The following is a 20,722-nucleotide window of genomic DNA, read 5'->3' as shown; positions in this document are numbered from 1 at the left end:
ATATGAACTACTAGGTAAAGGCCAAGTACAAGCTCGGTTTGCTGCAATCATCACCCCAAGCGTAGCTGGAAGGTAAACGAGTCTCAAGAATTCTTATGAAGCAAAGGCTAAGGCAGTCAACAAGATGACGTGCGGGAAGGCAGGCTGCTTAATGAACAGATACTCAGAGAATGTTTGACCTGAGTACAAAACATGGGGAAGAAGTGATAGGAAACCTATCTTTTTCTTTAGGTCAATGAGGGCAAGTGCTTCCATAACTTTCTGAGTTTCCATCTGCTCAGCCCCCTGAAGCAACCTCTGACCTACCTGGTATCCCAATCGTCAGAGCCAGTGTCATACTTGTAGGTGGGCTGGAACGTGAGCTCACCCTCGTTGAAGCCTTCGAAGACAGCCTTTGCAGCGACCTGAGCTCTCAGCTACATGAAAGTACGGATAGAAAAAAAAAAAATCTCAGGATAACTGCTATTTGATGCATTTTCCCCTCTAACCTGCCTTCCTACGTGATAAAGGTGCATTCCCAGGACTTTGATAACACTAAAAAAAAAAAAAAAAAAAAAAACAATCAGGATAAAAAGGTCAAACCTTGGGCTTCCCTGGTGGCGCAGTGGTTAAGAATCCACCTGCCAATGCAGCGGACACGGGTTCGAGCCCTGGTCCGGGAAGATCCCACATGCCGCGGAGCAACTAAGCCCGTGCGCCACAACTACTGAAGCCCGAGCGCCTAGAGCCCGTGTTCCGCAACAAGAGAAGCCACCGCAATGAGAAGCCCGTGCGCAGCAACGAAGACCCAATGCAGCAAACAATAAATATAAGTAAAATAAATTTAAAGAAAAAAAAAAGGTCAAACCTTGAATTAGCAGAGGAAAGGAAATCAATCTGGAATCCAAACTCTAACCCCAAAGGAAAGGCCCATGAGAAAGCTATTCTGCAAGATCTTGAGTTAATTAACTCCTAGGAAAAGGAGCACGCTAACCATCCCTCCACCTGTTATACAGTTTTTAAGGCTCTTTTATAAAAGTATACCCACATCCGAGGGGCCTGAGTACCACCTTACTGAGACGTCCCTAGGAGGATTAGGTACCAAAGGACAGAGATTTTTCTCTTCCAGGTATCAACTGTGCTTCATCTGCGTAGCACAGTTGTTCCAATTATACAGAGAAATAGAACTGCATAGAACAAGGTCTGGAAAGAAACAATCCAAAAAGCAAAGGGGAACTTCCATGTATGTAGAAATATATAGTAGAGGTATACCCAAACCATTATGAATTAAGTTTAAATTTAAATAATTTTTAAAGGAGTTTGTCAAATCAGTTATATGAACTGGGGTAAGCTCTGTGCTTTGGTTTCCCCATCCGTAAAATTTGGATTTATAATAGAATCTGCCTCACAGGATTGTTGCAGAGATAAGCTGTCAGCTTAGAACACTGCCTGACACATTACGATAGTAACTAGCACCCTTGTCACTGCAGTGATTCTAAGAGCTCCTTCTCAGCAAGACAGAAACCATAGGTGTTCCTGCCTCCTCCCTGGAGCACCGAGCTCGGCACTGTGTGGACCGGTGAAGAGCTGTCAGCTCCAACTTTGAGACAGAGTCAGCTATCCAGGGGACAGCAGCTGACAAACCCCAAAACGTGAATTCCTAAAAAAAACTATTAAGAAAAAAACAACAGGAAACTTAAAAAATTTAGGTATTAGTGCAAGATGATTCTTAAATGGGTAAATATAGACCGTAAAACCGTCTACAAAGCAGAGAAACACACAGACTGGGTACCATTACTTAAGGAAAGACCAGAAAAGAGGGCAAGAGGAGGGACTTCCCTGGTGGCGCAGTGGTTAAGAATCTGCCTGCCAATGCAGGGGACACGGGTTCGAGCCCTGGTTCGGGAAGATCCCACATGTCGCGGAGCAACTAAGCCCGTGAGCCACAACTACTGAGCCTGCGCTCTAGAGCCCACAAGCCACAACTACTGAAGCCCATGCGCCTAGAGCCCATGCTCCGCAACAAGAGAAGCCACCACGATGAGAAGCCCACACACTGCAACGAAGAGTAACCCCCGCTCGCCGCAACTAGAGAAAGTCTGCACACAGCAACCAAGACCCAACGCAGCCATAAATAAATTAATTAATTTTTAAAAAAAAAGGCAAGAGGAGATGGTATTGAACTACCAGGGAAATGAGAATGCCGCAGTCCAGAAAACAGTGGCAAGAAATAGATAGTTACAGAACAGACTGGGTTAAGGCTGAAATGGAAATTAAAGAGAATAGTTTACTAAGGAAAAGAGTGAGAGAGAAAAATGGATCGATAAAGAGATTATTCCATAAAGAAAGACATAACAGACTCGAGATTTTCTTTTTCCCCCTTCAACTGATCTGCACTGGGGGAAAAATAAAGGAAACAGAAAGATTTAGACTAATGACAATACAAAGAAGATTGAAAGGGAGATACAGGCTAAAAAGAAAAAGGGCTATAACATTCTGAACAACTCTGACCACTTGAACAGTTTCGAAATCTATTGAGAGCAGTAGCCTGAAGAAGGTCAGAGAGAAACAGATTTCTCTTGTCCTGGGAAATGGCCAGTGCTTTGAGAAAGGAACGCTAACCCAAACAATGGTGGAGGAGAGCACGATACAGAACTGCTTCCTGTCGGAAGTGAAGACAGCCATTCCGAAAAAGAGTGGTCATGCACACTGGACAGACCTGGTGAGGGGCAGGGGGAGCGGGAGGCCCATCCAAACCATCAGTAAATCATCTTAAAAATACCAAGTATCTTCGTTATGAGACACTTGGTTCCCTTTGGGCCCCACCTTGAATGACTGAATGAATGGGCACGCCTGCGAGAGAAAGAGAGCAGCTCTTGCCCCGGGGGAGATAAGCCTCAAGGGAACAGCCAGGTGGCAGACAACTGTGGGAGAGGGGAACGCAGATGGAAGGAAGGAAGGAAGGAATGATGGGACACCAGTTCCTCAGGGAAACCTCCCCAGATGAGCAAGAAGAGGCTGGAGTTGGGCAGCCAGGCTTTCCTGTGCCCTCCTGTGGAGGGATGGCTGCCTGAAGAGGGCCTAGGTGGCCATCGGTACCTGGTCATTCGCATACAGGGTTTGAAAGGCCTTCTCTTCGATGAGCTTTTTCACTTTTTCCACATCCAGCTCTTCTATTCTGTAGTTGAGGTCCCCCAGCCACAAGATCACACTGCGAGGACAGAGCACAAAGGTCACAGGGTTTGGGAGGGACTTCACCGGCTCCAGCCGGTGTGCTCCTGACAGAAGGCCCCCCGAGGCTCAGCCTCTGGGGAGCTGGGCGGGGAAGGGACTCGGCTACTCAGGGCCTCTTTTCTTCACACCATCCCATTTAACACCATGTCTAGCATGCTGCTTACTCAATTATCTTGGTCCAAGTTCACTGTACACAGTCTTGAGTTCTCCTTGACTATTTTATTCTTGTATGGCTGGAAAGATAGTCTAATAAGATCTAAAAGCAAGACAATAATTTACCTCTCTCCTGGGAAGAGGCAAAAAAGGTCAAGTATTGGGAGTCCTGTCAGTCACTCAGGGACCCCGGACCAGATGATGCCATGATGCCGCCTCTTGCCTCACCCCCCCTCCAGTCCACAAAACACACTCGCATCCTTTGTTTCTGGAGCTGAGGTCCTCTGAAACAAAGCTCAACCCTTCCAGTGGAGTCTGGCTTTAACCACCACCGTATCATTGGTTGGCTCTTTCTGCAGAGTGTGACAGGTATTTTATCACACCTGCTGCTTTGGGAAAATGATGACTAGATGCTCCCAGGTGACATCGCATGTCCCATGAAGACCAATACCGCTTTATTTGAAGCCAAGAACCAGGTCATGAGAGAAACCACGCGGCAGCATACACACACCAAAATGAATGCATCCACAAGCTAAAAGCAGACAAACTGACATGCAAGCTGCAACCTCACAAACTAGGACGCTTCAGGGTCAGCGGAACGGGAGACACAGTCCCTGCTGGGTTCCCTGGAGAAGGGAAGCCATCCTGGCAGCTTTCCAGAACACCAATCAAGACAGGTCTACCACCACAGCAGGCGGACGAGAGGCTGGGCTCTGTGTACTCCCTGGCAGACACCACAGCCCCAGTGGCTTCTTCCTTGTCATAAAAGAAGGGGCACATGCTCCAAGTGTTACTGTAAAGTCTGAAATTCCAGTATGCCTTGAATCTAGACAGAGAGCAAGTATTGGAGATAAAGGAAATACAGAGAACAGACAAAAATCAGCGCCAGATGCTCCAAGCAGCTGCAACCACGGCTCTGTAAAGTTGAATCAAGAGGCAAAGAAGACTAAGTGAAGACAGAGAAATGCAGCCCAATTCTCAATTACACATGCTTCTGGAGAGAACAGGCAGACAGAATCCTGAAACATACTAAACCTGAGCTTGAGATGCTCACTCTGGGGTGGCTTTCCTCATGACACTGCATTCAGGCAGACCCATGTTAAAAATAAATCTTACACATTTTCCAGGAACAGATGGTGTCTGGGAAAGATTCTAGAGGTCTGCCAGATGGCAGGTTGGGAAACGAAAAATTTCCAAGAGAGGTAATCCCTGTGTAACTGAGAGTTGGCTGAAGCTCCCACTCGGGCAGTGGGAAGCCTCCCCCGGCCCCCCGCCTAATGAAACAGAGAGCCCGCAACTCGGCCCGTGGGGCCCGGTGCACCTTGTCGGGGTGGAAGGCCAGACTCACTCGTGTTTGCTGATGGTGAGAGGGGGGAGGCTTGGGTCAACCTGACGAAACTGCATTCGAGAACAAATGTCTTTGTAGTCTTGGTTCCTCCTCTCATACTCCTCCGTGTGGGCTGCCAGGTGGGAATTGACAACGCAGATGCTGGTGTTGTGAAACTGGAACCGGATTGCCACACCACCTTTGTTACCCTGTGAAAGGAGTCCAAAAAAAGACCAGTAGTTGTTTAAACACGAGAGGTTGCAAAATGTTTTCTCTTAATTAGTCTGCATCATAATCCTGGGAGGTAAGTAAAGCAGTGTTACAGTCCACATATTACAGGTAGGAAAACACATCCAAGGAGGTAGAACGACTAGCTGGCCAGTGGCAAAGGTGAGTCCACTTTTCAGTAAATCACAGGCAACCCACATGCCTCTCGCTTCCCCATGAGAAGCTAAGCTCTCGCAGCAGAACCTAAAAGGATTTAACAGATTCTAGAAGAGAAAATTGCAAACCTATTATCAGCATTCTTTCTTTCTTTTTCCTTTCTAAGCATTCGTTCTTTTCCTTGGTGACCCAGCATAGATGTCATGCATTAAATGGGAGGACCCACTGGAGGCTCTGGTGTGAAGTGAACACGAGGATTTGGCTAGTTGGGCAAATCAGCCAGCAAGTCACTAATATACAAATTCTGAATGGTCTGCTCCATCTAGCCCTGCTCGATCACGAGGGTACAGTTCACCTCGTACCGCCAGCACCCTCAAACTGGGACGTCTGCAGTCACAGTATCACGAGAAGTGGGGTCCAAATCTTAGGGACCAAGGCCCTCCATGTGCCAGATGTACCAACCAGGAACTCACCATCCTCCCCATGATTCCTGTCCCCACCGTCTCAGCTTCCACTTCTGAGATGTACGCTGCATGCTCTTGTTTGACATATAACAGCAGCATAATCCCAACCAGTCGGATGAGCTTTACCTGGAAGAGAGACAAGCATTCACGTCATGGCATTAACTAGGAGTCAAAAGGAAAAGTAGTCCGGAAGCTGGCTGAGAGTATTACGGAGGAGCCCTCCGCACCAGGACACAGGGCAATCACCCGAGTGACTCCATGATAACCTCAACAGCCTACAAGAGCCAAGACCTGCCTCTTTCACACCCAGAGACACCTCTTCCAGACGGCCTGGAACTGAAAATCTCAGGATCATTAGGGCTGGCTTTTGATGAAAGTCGCAGAAGAAGTGAAAAGTTATCTTAGCATTTCCCTGCATAGCAACAAAAAACTAGAAGGTCCCCGACTCCTCTCTTACCTTTGCGTATTTGGCATCTGGATGAAGACCCTCTGATACAGCTTTAAACCACTCTTCCTCCTTTGGGGTATCATGGAAGAAAAAGGCTTCTTTACTCAAATCAAGCTCCTGGAACCTATTAGGAGAAGCAACCAGAGAGTAGAGAAGGGTAACGTGTGAGATGGCACGTTCGCACATTAGTTTGGGTGTGTAAGGCCTAGCTTTCTAGCTAAACTGCAGGATCCTCAAGAGGGAAGAATAAACACTTAGCAACAAGGGACTAAGTTCCTCAGTCAAGGAACTTACCAGGTGCTTTCACAAGCAGCAGCCCATTTCTTCTTCATAATGAACCTGAAGTAGTTAGAAGAGTCTCCATTTTATATCCGAGATCACTAGCTCGCCCAAGCACCAAGTGGCAAATGGGTTCAAACCTAGGTCTACATAAATTCCAAATTCTAGGCCCCTTCCACTCCTGTACAGGCTTCTTTGCTGTCCCCTCCCCACCAACAGTACCCAGTGCAGTGGTGACAAGACAGCAGGTGTGAAAAAAAAAATGACTGATGGATGGGGCCTTTTTTTTCTTTTAAGCTAACCTTCCTTCCCTGGCAAAAGATATTTTTGCTTTGTGACCAACAAAGTGTTGAATGTCTAAGTAATTAAATTCAGTTCAAGGTGTACCGATCTTAACAGAGGGCTGCACTCAAAATTAAATAGTAGCATTCAAATGCCAAGCACATCACTTGAATAGTGCCAGAAATTTGTTTACTGTGAGGAAGGACACTAACAGGGGAACAGCTGTTATTAAGCATATGCTCATTTTTCAATCCCTTCACCTGCTGTGAATTCTCAGTTATAGATCCATGCCCCCATCCCTTCAACCGCAGCTACACGTTCTGGAAAATGCAGAGGCAACTAGAAGAGAAGCACTCACCCCACACAGTATACATCTGGGGCCTGGATACCATGGCTGAGCCAGGGCTGGAGGCACTCCTTAGGGGACTGTCCATTCACATTGTATGTTCCCACAAAAAACCTGTTGCCAAAGACAATCAATCAGTCACTTGGGAGGACTATGGACATGACGGGGAAAGCACTGGATGCTGATTCTGCTCGGTTTCAGTCTCTCTGGACTGGAATTTGAAGCCTTAAGAAATGTCACATCTATCCTAGACCAGTGCAAATGGCACCAAGGGGTGACGTGCAGTCTGCCGTGATATTTGTTGCTTTTGTGATAACTTCAAACAGTAGAGGCCCACTCCGAACATTCCTACTTAGCTTTAACAGCCATTAGAGAGCCGTAATCCACAAAATGACTGTTTACTGTGTGTACCAGTGAGATGAAAAAAGGAAAGTACCCTGGTAACTACTTTCCGAAAGAAAGCAACACCAGTGTTCAGACAATTCACTGTTTATATTCTTAGAAGCAACGTTACTTTGTGTTATAGTCCCAATGCAATGATTTACAAAGATCTGGCAGTCATAAAAAGGAACAAAATTGGGTCATTTGTAGAGACGTGGATGGATCTAGGGACTGTCATACAGAGTGAAGTAAGCCAGAAAGAGAAAAACAAATATCGTATATTAACGCATATATGTGGAACCTAGAAGAATAGTACAGATGAACCGGTTTGCAGGGCAGAAATAGAGACACAGACGTAGAGAACAAACGTATGGACACCAAGGGGGGAAAGTGGGGGTGGTGGGATGAATTGGGAGAGTGGGATTGACATATATACACTAATATGTATAAAATAGATAACCAATAAGAACCTGCTGTATAAGAAAATAAAATAAAATTCAAAACTAACTAAATAATAAGATCTGGCAGAGTCCTGCACCCTTTATTCATGTAACTTTTGCTCACCTTGCCTAAAAAGATTACCAAACACTAACTTCCTCTGACTAATTTCAATTCAAATGACTTTCTTCAAAGGCCCCAAAAGGGGCTTCCCTGGTGGCGCAGTGGTTGAGAGTCCGCCTGCCGATGCAGGGGACACAGGTTCGTGCCCTGGTCCGGGAAGATCCCACATGCCACGGGGCGGCTGGGCCGATGATGGCCGCTGAGCCTGCGTGTCCGGAGCCTGTGCTCCACAACGGGAGAGGCCACAACAGTGAGAGGCCCGCGTACTGCCAAAAAAAAAAAAAAAAAAAAAAAAGGCCCCAAATGACCAAGGGATACACAGAGGGATAAGCAAAAATCAGGATCTCTCTCCTTCTTCTGCACACGTGTATCTCTTTAAATATTTCTGCAACCATTTGCCAGCTGTGTCACTCCCACCACACCTCCCACAGTGCCTGGCCAGAAAAGGCACAGAATAAATGCCTGCTAAGGAAGAGTGAAAGGAATCACTCATTTAGAAAATGATGGGAGGGACTTCCCTGGTGGCGCAGTGGTTAAGAATCCGCCTGCCAATGCAGGGGACACAGGTTCAATCCCTGGTCTGGGGAGATCCCACATGCCATGGAGCAACAAAGCCTGTGAGCCACAACTACTGAGCCTGTGCTCTAGAGCACACGAGCCACAACTACCGAGCCTGCGCGTGCTGCAGCTACTGAGCCCACGTGTCGCGACTACCGAAGCCCACGCGGCTAGAGCCCGTGCTCCGCAACACGAGAAGCCACCACGATGAGAAGCATGCGCACCACAATGAAGAGTAGCCCCCGCTCACCGCAACTAGAGAAAGCCTGCGCACAGCAACGAAGACCCAACGCAGCTAAAAAAAGAACAAGAAAAAAGAAAATCATGGGAGGGACTCTGTACAGGATTTGCTTTCAAATCCAGGGTATGGGGGAATTCCTTAAATTTCAGAGAGGTGAGTGATCATTTTGCTGCGGAAACAGTCTAAGACCCAGTGAGCTACCTGAAGTTCTGGATATAGGTATAATCCTCTTCTTTCTGCATTAGATGTGATTTCACGATTGTATCTCGCAGTCCAAACTTCTGCATGGATAAAATATGAGCCTTGTCTGATACTGTGATAGTGGAGGAGCGAACCATGTCAGTTATATCAGATTTGGACTTATTCTGTCTAGAAAAACAAAAAAAAATATTTCTATTAAAAAAAGTTTTTATCATATTTTGATGAGTCCTCCTTGACAAAGTACATGAATATAAAGCTAGAAGTTTCCACACATCAGCATCTGAATTTCAGAAGACTTAAAAGCCTAAAGTAAAACTTATTTGCTAAAACAACACTATTTCTGTGTGGAACAAAGTAAATTTATATGTTGTTGATTGTATAGTACATTGGTCCAGAGATAATAGGTTTGTAGAATCTCAGACCAGAAGGAGACCTGGAAGATAATCTAATCTGATCCCTTCATTTTTCAAATGAGAAAAATGAGACCCAGCAGCGTCAATGATTCATGCGGCTGGGTGGCAGCAGAGTGTGAATCAGAACTCGGTTTAAACAGTGCTCTTTCTGGACCCTGGGCCTCACGTAAGAAGACTATAGAACTATCTAGATCTTTTGACTTGATAATTCCCCTGAATCTCTAATCCACAGGAATACCTGAAATAAAAAGAAAGGCAATGAAAATTTATATTTTATTATTATTTGTGTAGTTTTCATAGTCATACTAAAAATTATTCAAATGCCAACATTTAAAGTTAAGCAAAATTTGGCATATGTACATAACAGAATCCTAATAAATGCTCAGAAAACTTTTGTTGAAGATTACTTAATGAATTATGATACATAAAACACTTGAAACAATTTCTGACATTGAATAAATGCCACTAAAGTGCTTAATTTTAGATTGTCATGTACATACTAATTAAAACTATGTAAAATGCATCTATGTATATCAGGAAGGCTCAAAAGTGAATTGAGAATGATAGATTTAGCTACGTTTAAAGTCCAGGGATTGTTCCTTACTGTTTAAGTGTGTAATTTAAATATTGACACAAGTTAAGTTTTTATCTTGACCAGATGATTCCAGCTATGACCAGTAGGGGGCACTGGAGCACACACTAAATATAACCGCCTCAGAAAAAAGAAAGGAGTAAATAAAAACGGGGAAAAAGAAGTATCTTCAGCGTCAGGAAACTCCTAAAAGAATGGGAGGGAGAGGGCTTCCCTGGTGGCGCAGTGGTTGAGTCCGCCTGCCAATGCAGGGGACACGGGTTTGTGCCCCGGTCCGGGAAGATCCCACGTGCCGCGGAGCGGCTGGGCCCGTGAGCCATGGCCGCTGAGCCTGCATGTCCGGAGCCTGTGCTCCGCAACGGGAGAGGCCACAGCAGTGAGAGGTCTGCGTACCACAAAAAAAAAAAAAAAAAAAAAAAAAAAAAAGAATGGGAGGGAGAAATCACATGTTTCTAATCTACATTTCCGCGGTAGGGTTAGACTGCCAGTTTCAAATCCTAGATCTGTCACTTGCTAGCTCTGGATCTTGGGTGAGTTATATAACATCTCTTCTTCACCTGTTTCTTCACAGAGAAAATAATGGTATCCACCTCTTAGGTTAAAGGAAGGTAAGCCATGTAAGTGTATGATGCCTGGCACACATAGGAAATGCTCAATAAAAGCCTAACATTTCCTAGGCCAGTGACTGTGGGACAATGGACATCGTGCACAGCAATGGCCTCAGTTCTACAGCCAGGAAAACCTCAGCCCTAAGAGGCACAAGTGAAGAGAGAGCTGCATTACCTTGGGAGCAAGTTTTCTGGTTTATCCTGACCCCAGGAGCTTTGGTCCACAAGCAGACCCTTCCCATCTTGTCTTGACTCATCAAAGGAAGAACCACCTAAGGGGAGGAGGAAGGAATTAAAACATACTTACATATGCTTTACCATACAGACTACAGCTTCTCAAACTGTAGTCTGGGAATGACTGGTGGTTTTCATATTGCTTGAAACCATAAGAAAGGCCTAGGCTGGTGTCTGGATGAAGCTCCCAGAGAGCAGGATAGAGAGGGGAAAAAAAAGTATTTCATCCAGATGTCTTTACTACTGAAAACATAACTGTCCCAGCTAGTTTGACCCCCTTTTCTTGGAGACGGAGTGCCTTACAGAAGGAAAAAAAAGCTAAGAAATCTGCAGACCTAAGTTCTATCACCAGCTCTGCTATTTATTAACCTTTTGACTTTGCGCAAACCATCTAGCCTCTCCTGATCTCAGTAACTTGACCTGTCCTGCCTTCCTCTCAGGCTTATCGTAGGGATTGAATAGTTGAAACGAGTAAGCACTTTGAAAGCCACGCAACATATTATAAAATATAACGTAGCGATGTTATTACCATTTACTGCAAGTGAGACTTAAATTCCGAGGAGGAAAAAGGCAAGGGTCAGAGAAGTAAAATTGGGAAGGCCCTAAGTGCTTGCCATTGTCAATGCAGCACCTTGAAAACCAAGGAGCCCAAGGACCTGCAACAAAGAAATATTTGGGGAAAGTTGTTAAATCACGACAAACTGGAAAAGGAAAATCAATCTGCTAATTTACTGTTTCTTTGCTCCTTAAAAGCCAGATCCCTTGTCAACAGCATGAAGAGGCCACAGAAAGATGCTGCTTCAATCCACAAGGTACAAGGAGCACCAGGGGCATGAAACATCACTAAGGAATTCTGCTCTGAAGACTATTACTAAACATGGATTTGTCAACCATGCATTCACAAGAACGAGAAAAAACAAACAAAACACTGGAGCTGAAAAGGAAAACACGATCATTTGAAACATGAAAATAGTTACGTTTCAATGCCTCCAATCAATCAACAAGGGCTTTCAATTTTGCTTCCTAAATTGCCTCTCAAATCAATCAATATACTCCTATCCCCAATATCACTATACTAGCCTAGGGTTACCAACAATTCCCTGGAACTAGTTGAGGGAGACCTCAACTAGTCTCCCTGCTTCCTCTTTCACCCCACCCTCTCTCATCCAATCTCTACACTATGGCCAGAGGAGTTTTTGAAAAAATGACGACATGGCTTAAAACCTTTTAAAAGCTCCCCATTGGATAAATCCAAGCCCCTTAATACGGATGCCAAGCCTCTTCCCAGTCTGGATCCTGCCCACCTCTCCAGACACATCACTCACCACAGCCCCCTACCTCCTTGAATGCCATACTCCAAGTATACTAAAGTTACTGCAGTTATACAAAGATCCCATCAGAAACCGACTTTCTTCTTCCTCACTCTGCTTTCCATGGCTAACTCCTACCCATCCTGTGGCCAGGAGTCAGCAAACTTTTTCTATAAAGGGCCAGAGGGTAAATGTCCTAAGCTTTGCAGGCCACATAGTCTCTGCAACTATTCAACTCTGCCATTATAGTGTAAAAGCAGCTATAAGCATCAGTATGCCAATAAAACTGTATGGTCACAGATGTTTACATATTATATAATTTCCACGTCACGAAATGTTATTCTCTTTTAATTCTTTTCAAACATTTAAAAAATGTAGAAACTATTCTTAGCTCATGGGCTGTACCAAAGCAGGCAGCAGGCTGGATCTGGCCCAGGGGAATGTAGTTAGCCAACCCCTGGTATAGATATATCTTAGAGGCCATTTCTTCTAAGAAGCCTTCTCTGATTCCTCCCAAACTGGTCAGATGCCCTGACACAGATGTTCCCATAGCTCCCTGTACTTCTCCCACAATAGGCTTGATTGCTGTGTGTTGTAACTGTCTCCCCAGCTAGCCAGTAAGCCTACTGAGGACAAGACTATGCCTTAATACTAAACCATTTGATATTAAATCTTATATATCTTCATCGGTTTACTGCATGCTATTTCTGCTAAAGTGTAAGCCCCATGAGGTGGGGACTTTGTCATCTTTATGCTATTTCCCAGGGACCTGGAGCAGCACAGGTGCATAGCAGGTACTCAAGGCGTCAAATGCAAGTGTCAGGAAACTTAAGTTGAAGTCTAGCTCTACTATCATCTTCCTGTGTGACAAGTTACTTCCTTTCTTCGGGTCTTACTTTCTTCATCTATAAAGTAGGGACTTAAAAAATATCTCATAGGGCTTTACAACGTGCAAAGGCAAACTTAGGAATAATGCTTAGGTGTTGTTTCTGCATGTCAGTGCTTTCTGAGGACTCCGTCAGGCCATCTCCTGGGGACAAGTGGTTTGTCCCGTGGACTGGGCTTCCGTCCAGGAGTGGGCAGTGTAGTGACTGGAAAACCACCTTGCTGACCTGCGTCTCGTTGATGCCCCGACCCCGTATCTCTCTCTGGACTCCGTCCAGCAAGAACTAGAACATCTTCATTCATGACTTCATGTAAGGAAATGTTAAGGCATGGTTGGGGGGATTTCCAGCCACAGGGCAGTCTTCTCGGAATCTCTTCCCTCCTGAATCTGGTACGGAAGCTGGCTGTCAGCAGCTCTTTACCAAGTTTACCATCGCACAGCCCCACGGTCCCCTCTCCGGCCACAGCTTCCTGCCCTTCCTCCTCTTCTGCTTCCCTACTGCCACGCTGCCCTTTTTCCAACCTCAGACCTGCAGTCCCTTGTCACCCAATCGAAGAGGTGACATCAGGGATTTTTTTTCCTTTCTTCCCATGTTCGGTCATCACGTCCTACAAATCGTCTCTCCTAAATACTTTTATACCTGAACTTCTCTCCTATCCCTACTGCCATGCCTTAGTTTGGGCCCTTAATATTTCTGGAGAGCACACTCAGTGATTTCCCTGCCACCATTCTCACCCCCTCCAGTGCATACTGACAACCTCTAGAAGGAAACACAAATCTGAGCAGGTCTTTCCTGTGTGTAAAATCCCTTAACTTCTAACACGTTTGTAGTAAAACCCAAACCTCTAAGTATTACATACAAGGACCTTTATAATCAGCCCCAGACTACCTCTCCAGGCCCATCTTCCATCCCCCACTCAAACCACTCCTCTCTCGCCCCCAATCCAGTCACATCAAAACCATTTATTTTTTTAAGGGAATTCCCTGGCAGTCCAGTGGTTAGGACTCTGGTTAGGCGCTTTCACTTTCACTGCCGAGGGCACAGTTTCGATCCCTGGTTGGGGAACTAAGATCCCACAAGCCGCGCAGCGACCGGGGCGGGGGGCAACCATTTATCTTTTTAAATGTTGCCTCTTCACCACCACCCCCGCCCCGATGCTGGGCATAGTCTAACCACCCTCAAACCCACCTGCATGTATCGAACTTCAAACTCACCCTTCAAGACTCAGCTCAGGAGTCATCTCCTTCGAAAAGCCCTCTCTGGCCCTCTCCTTCTACTCTTACCCAGTGCTTACTTCTATCAAGGCATTTATCGTAATTGTAACCATGCTTATTTAATTTTATTTGGCCGAGCTGCACAGCATGTGGGATCTTAGTTCCCCAACCAGGGATCAGACCCGGCCCCGGCAGTGAGAGTACCGAGTCCTAACCACTGGACCGCCAGGGAATTCCCTGTAACCGTGTTTAACTCTTTTTTATCAATCTTTCCTCTTTAGCTAGACCACAGGCTTCTGGGAGCAGGGGCTAATGTTCTTGTTCTGTGGCCCCTGGCTTACGGCAACATGAAATATAGCAGGCAGTCAGTAAACACACACTGAGCGAACAACCTCAGGGCAGCGGTTAAGCTCACAGTCATTTCTGGGTGCTTTCTGATGACCACCTTTCACACCTACAACTGAAACCATTTCTGAGTAAGAGTATACCTAACAGGTCAACCAGAGCGACAACTGCAACCTTGATCTGGATGTACAGAAGTAGAGAGTGTTCCATTTCTCTTGAGAATTCTGTGCATTGCACTGCACATATTACAGAACCCAAACCCCTCTCACATGCCTGGCTAAATAGATAACACTGACCCTGGAGGCTCCTTCCTTCGCCCAGGCAGCACTATAACCTAATACAGACCCACAATCCCTTATCTGAAACCCTTGAAGCCAAGTGTATTTTGGAATTCAAAATTTGGGACATTTTAGAAAGATAATACATAACCTGTACCGTGTTATACAGCACCCCAGCAGTCAGAGGCAACATCCAGAAACCAATAACGTTAGGAGTTCCTCAGCGCAACTTATGAGTAGTAACACTTAGTGGGATAAATAAAGCTTATAAATAGTCTCCTGTCAGTTCAAGCAAATCTTACTGCCAAAGTGAGCTTGGGCCAAATTTACAAAAAAAAATTTATTTTCCACCTTCAGAGCTTTTAGGACTTCAGAAATGCTGATAAGGAATTAAAGGTGGTAGTTAAGAGTGTGGCCTATATGCATCAGAAAGGATTGAAATATGTGTCTATGTACATATATACCACATGTTTATAAATATATAAATTTAGACAAATACATATACAGATGGGAAAGTCTGGAAAGTATACACTGAACGTCAACAGTAGTCATTTCTCGGTGATAGGATTGCTTTTTCCTTTTGCTTATAGGTACTTTCAAAGTTAGCTAAAATAAGATGTATTTGTATATATGTATATATAAATGTACTATAATTATATAAAGATATATATGTAATATATATATAAGATATATATATTATAAAGATATATATATATATGTATCAACATAAATAGGCTTTGGAGTCAGACTTAGATTCCATTTCTGGCCCTACTTACTAGCTGTATGACCCTGAACAAGTTATCTCACTTCTCTAAGCTTCTGCTTCCTGAACTGAACAAAGATAACAGTATCCACCTCCTATGGCTGCTGTCTTCTTTTCTATGGTTAATCGAGGCCACCCCTCACTGCATGGCCAAAAGGTCCTCTAGAAGCCAAACCAGACCTGTTGAAGGCCCAGATCTACAAAACAAAGACAGGAGGCATGACCTCCATTTCAATGTTTTATAGCCAGGCCTGCCACTGACTTGGGGTCTGGGCTTTTCCAAAAACATGACATCACACAAGGAGAAAAAGCAAATTCACACCAAAATCCAAGTACTCTATTTCTTTTGAGAATTGCCCAAGAGGCAGCAACATTATTTCTTAATTCAATGGCTCCTTCTGTCTCCTCCTCCTGCTCTGCTTCCCCACTGCAGGTCCCCCAGTTATTTACAGGTACTCCCCAAGATCCAGACCAGTGCTACCCGATCGATGATGGAAACGTTCTACAACTGCGCTGCCCAAAACAGTAGCCACTAGCTACACTTGAACAGTTAAAACGTGGCAAGAGTGAATGAGAAACTGAATTTTTTATTTACCTAGAGTAAATTTAAATAGCCACACGTGGCTAGAGGCTACAATACTGGCCAGTGCAGCTCTAGATCTTGTTCTTCTCTTCTACAAGAACCATCAGCCATCACACCCAATTCTAAACAGAGCTATCCAGCTGTGCCTGAGTTCAGGCCCTGCACTGTCCACTGGGTACTTCTACAAGATGCTCTGTGCACGGGTGGCTCCCAGGTAAAGCTGTGCTTTGACTTCTGGGCCAGCCCCTGAGCTCCCCCTGCTGTCACCAGCACCATCATCGCCCTGTCGCCCTTCGCTCACCCCTCTCCTTAGCTCCCCAGAGCCAGTCAGCCATCCATCTCTTCGTTCTCACAATTGCCTTCCTCCAGGCCATCCTCTCTCCTCACCTGTTACCTCAAGAGCCTCCCAACTAAGAGATCTTCCTGCTTCTCCCTACCCGATTTACCAATTTTGTCTTTGGACTTGGCCAAAGTCTAATCAGATTAGACACTGATTTCATCTCTCCCTGCTCTAACACTTTCAGTATTACACCACTACTTGCAGGTGAAGGTCCAAACTCGTTGGACTGACACAAGAGGCCCTTTGCAAACTGGTCCTGCTCTCTCTCGCCATCCACCACCCAAAGACAGCCGATTCTAAACAGACAGGTTCCCCATGCACATCGCCCTCACTTTGACTTTCTGGTCCTTCTGCTTCAAAGTCCAGCCTCAATTCCTCCACCCTCCATCACCAAGCCCTCCTCAACCACACTAAAGCTCAGCAGTCATTTCTCCGAATTCTGAACGCCTTCCTGTCTATATGACTTGTCTGGAACTTTAAGGGAAATTAGAGTGTTTTTGGAAAAGCCCTGTGGCTCTGGAATAAAATGACCTAGATATTTCACTGGCTCCATCCATAACCTCATAGGAAACCTCAAGCAAATTACTTAATTTGTTTCGTCATTTGTAAAATGAGGATAACACCACTGAACTTACATAGAAGCCGAAAGGATAAACAAATGAAATTCTATTTTTTTTTTTTTTTTTTTTTTTTTTTTGCGTTACACGGGCCTCTCAGTGTTGTGGCCTCTCCCGTTGCGGAGCACAGGTTCTGGACATGCAGGCTCAGTGACCATGGCTCATGGGCCTAGCTGCTCCGCAGCATGTGGGATCTTCCCGGACCGGGGCACGAACCTGTGTCCCCTGCAACAGCAGGCGGACTCTCAACCACTGCGCCACCAGGGAAGCCCAAATGAAATTCTTAATGGGTCAAGAGCCATGGACAATGCCTGGTACACAGCACCATATGCAGGAACGGTTAGTTCTCTTCCCTCTGCTCTACTTCTCCTCATTCCCACTGCTTTGATAATAATGACTGCCATTTATCAAGTCCCCCCGAATAGCTAGGCTTGTGCTAAGTTCTTCACGTGTTATTTCTGATTACTGGCCTCCTTTTACAAGTAAAGCTATTGAGGCCCAGAGCAGGTAGCACACATGCCCAAGGACACAGAGCCAGGCCAGTAAATGGTGCAGCTGATATTAAAAGCCAGATCTGCTAGACTCCACAGCCTCCCCTTTTGCCAAATGAGCACAACATCTTCAATAAAACTATAAACTCTTAGGGGTAAGTACTATATGGAGAGAAGGATTAAGTCCGTTTGGATAATAAAGCCAAAGTACCACCATGGTCTCCACGGGTTGTGTAAGTGTGTGGCTGTCACTACTAGGTGGAGATCAAGTCCTGCCCTTCCTGAGCATCTACTAGACGGGTCTCGGAGGCGGTGTCCCTGCTTATCTCCTCAGTCACTGGCCTTGGCGTCCCATTTCCAGCACACTAGAAGAACTTGCAAAACCATGTGAGCAGTCTGTTCATATTTTCTATTTCTTCCTGGTTCAGTCTTGGCAGGTTGTGCATTTCTAAGAATTTGTCCATTTCTTCCAGGTTGTCCATTTTAATGGCATAGAGTTGCTTGTAGTAATCTCTCATGATCTTTTGTATTTCTACAGTGTCAGTTGTTACTTCTCCTTTTTCATTTCTAATTATGTTGATTTGAGTCTTCTCCCTTTTCTTGATGAGTCTGGCTAATGGTTTATCAATTTTATCTTCTCAAAGAACCAGCTTTTAGTTTTATTGATCTTTGCTATCGTTTCCTTCGTTTCTTTTTCATTTATTTCTGATCTGATTTTTATTATTTCTTTCCTTCTACTAACTTTGGGGTTTTTTTGTTCTCTAGTTGCTTTAGGTGCAAGGTTAGGTTGTTTATTCGAGATGTTTCCTGTTTCTTAAGGTAGGATTGTATTGCTATAAACTTCCCTCTTAGAACTGCTTTTGCTGCATCCCATAGGTTTTGGGTCGTCATGTCTCCATTGTCATTTGTTTATAGGTATTTTTTGATTTCCTCTTTGATTTCAGACCAATCACAAGCACTGAAATTGAAACTGTGATTAAAAATCTTCCAACAAACAAAAGCCCAGGACCAGATGGCTTCAGAGGCGAATTCTATCAAACATTTAGAGAAGAGCTAACACCTATCCTTCTCAAACTCTTCCAAAATATAGCAGAGAGAGAACCACTCCCAAACTCATTCTATGAGGCCACCATCACCTTGATACCAAAACCAGACAAGGATGTAACAAAGAAAGAAAACTACAGGCCAATATCACTGATGAACACAGATGCAAAAATCCTCAACAAAATACTAGCAAACAGAATCCAACAGCACATTAAAAGGATCATACACCATGATCAAGTGGGGTTTATTCCAGGAATGCAAGGATTCTTCAATATACGCAAATCAATCAACGTGATACACCATATTAACAAATTGAAGGAGAAAAACCATATGATCATCTCAATAGATGCAGAGAAAGCTTTGGACAAAATTCAATACCCATTTATGATAAAAACCTTGCAGAAAGTAGGCATAGAGGGAACTTTCCTCAACATAATAAAGGCCATATATGACAAACCCACAGCCAACATCATCCTCAATGGTGAAAAACTGAAAGCATTTCCACTAAGATCAGGAACAAGACAAGGTTGCCCACTCTCACCACTCTTATTCAACATAGTTTTGGAAGTTTTAGCCACAGCAATCAGAGAACAAAAGGAAATAAAAGGAATCCAAATCGGAAAAGAAGAAGTAAAACTGTCACTGCTTGCAGATGACATGATATCATACATACAGAACCCTAAAGATGCTACCAGAAAACTACTAGAGCTAATCAATGAATTTGGTAAAGTAGCAGGATACAAAATTAATGCACAGAAATCTCTGGCATTCCTATACACTAATGATGAAAAATCTGAAAGTGAAATCAAGAAAACACTCCCATTTACTATTGCAACAAAAAGAATAAAATACCTAGGAATAAACCTACCTAAGGAGACAAAAGACCTGTATGCAGAAAATTATAAGACACTGATGAAAGAAATTAAAGATGATACAAATAGATGGAGAGATATACCATGTTCTTGGATTGGAAGAATCAACATTGTGAAAATGACTATACTACCCAAAGCAATCTACAGATTCAATGCAATCCCTATGAAACTACCACTGGCATTTTTCACAGAACTAGAACAAAAAATTTCACAATTTGTATGGAAACACAAAAGACCCCGAATAGCCAAAGCAATCTTGAGAACGAAAAATGGAGCTGGAGGAATCAGGCTTCCTGACTTCAGACTATACTACAAAGCTACAGTAATCAAGACAGTATGGTACTGGCACAAAAACAGAAATATAGATCAATGGAACAGGATAGAAAGCCCAGAGATAAACCCACGCACATATGGTCACCTTATCTTTGACAAAGGAGGCAGAAATGTACAGTGGAGAAAGGACAGCCTATTCAATAAGTGGTGCTGGGAAAACTGGACAGCTACATGTAAAAGTATGAGATTAGATCACTCCCTAACACCATACACAAAAATAAGCTCAAAATGGATTAAAGACCTAAATGTAAGGCCAGAAACTATCAAACTCTTAGAGGAAAACATAGGCAGAACACTCTATGACATAAATCACAGCAAGGTCCTTTTTGACCCACCTCCTAGAGAAATGGAAATAAAAACAAAAGTAAACAAATGGGACCTAATGAAACTTAAAAGCTTTTGCACAGCAAAGGAAACCATAAAGAAGACAAAAAGACAACCCTCAGAATGGGAGAAAATATTTGCAAATGAAGCAACTGACAAAGGATTAATCTCCAAAATTTACAAGCAGCTCATGCAGCTTAATAACAAAAAAACAAACAACCCAATCCAAAAATGGGCAGAAGACCTAAATAGACATTTCTCCAAAGAAGATATACAGAGTGCCAACAAACACATGAAAGAATGCTCAACATCACTAATCATTAGAGAAATGCAAATCAAAACTACAATGAGATATCATCTCACACCAGTCAGAATGGCCATCATCAAAAAATCTAGAAACAACAAATGCTGGAGAGGGTGTGGAGAAAAGGGAACCCTCTTACACTGTTGGTGGGAATGTAAATTGATACAGCCACTGTGGAGAACAGTATGGAGGTTCCTTAAAAAGCTACAAATAGAACTACCATATGACCCAGCAATCCCACTACTGGGCATATACCCTGAGAAAACCATAATTCAAAAAGAGTCATGTACCAAAATGTTCATTGCAGCTCTATTTACAATAGCCCAGAGATG

At 44.1% G+C, this 20,722-nt stretch overlaps 1 protein-coding gene across 11 annotated transcripts in view; it reads right to left on the bottom strand.

The window, feature by feature from the left end:
- Nucleotides 1-20,722, bottom strand: part of INPP5B (inositol polyphosphate-5-phosphatase B) — a 47,764-nt gene that overhangs the window by 11,530 nt on the left and 15,512 nt on the right. For 10 of the 11 annotated variants that reach the window (XR_012325898.1, XR_012325900.1, XR_012325904.1 and 7 more), the window contains 8 exons: nt 10,627-10,723; nt 8,839-9,006; nt 6,909-7,010; nt 5,999-6,113; nt 5,551-5,667; nt 4,715-4,902; nt 3,079-3,190; nt 307-416 (listed from right to left, as the gene is read on the bottom strand). Coding sequence is in view for 8 of the 11 variants with exons in the window: in XM_033837734.2 (XP_033693625.1) it covers nt 307-416; nt 3,079-3,190; nt 4,715-4,902; nt 5,551-5,667; nt 5,999-6,113; nt 6,909-7,010; nt 8,839-9,006; nt 10,627-10,723 (1,009 nt within the window). In the remaining 3 variants the exon portion in view is untranslated. The remainder of the gene's footprint in view (nt 1-306; nt 417-3,078; nt 3,191-4,714; nt 4,903-5,550; nt 5,668-5,998; nt 6,114-6,908; nt 7,011-8,838; nt 9,007-10,626; nt 10,724-20,722) is intronic. The other variant, XM_033837767.2, reaches the window with a different exon arrangement.

The sequence above is a fragment of the Tursiops truncatus genome, chromosome 1 (genome assembly GCF_011762595.2).
Source record: "Tursiops truncatus isolate mTurTru1 chromosome 1, mTurTru1.mat.Y, whole genome shotgun sequence".
In the NCBI taxonomy this organism is placed as follows: domain Eukaryota; kingdom Metazoa; phylum Chordata; class Mammalia; order Artiodactyla; family Delphinidae; genus Tursiops; species Tursiops truncatus.
The sequence above is the reverse complement of the archived record's forward strand: the minus strand, read 5'-3'. Positions and strand labels throughout refer to the sequence as shown.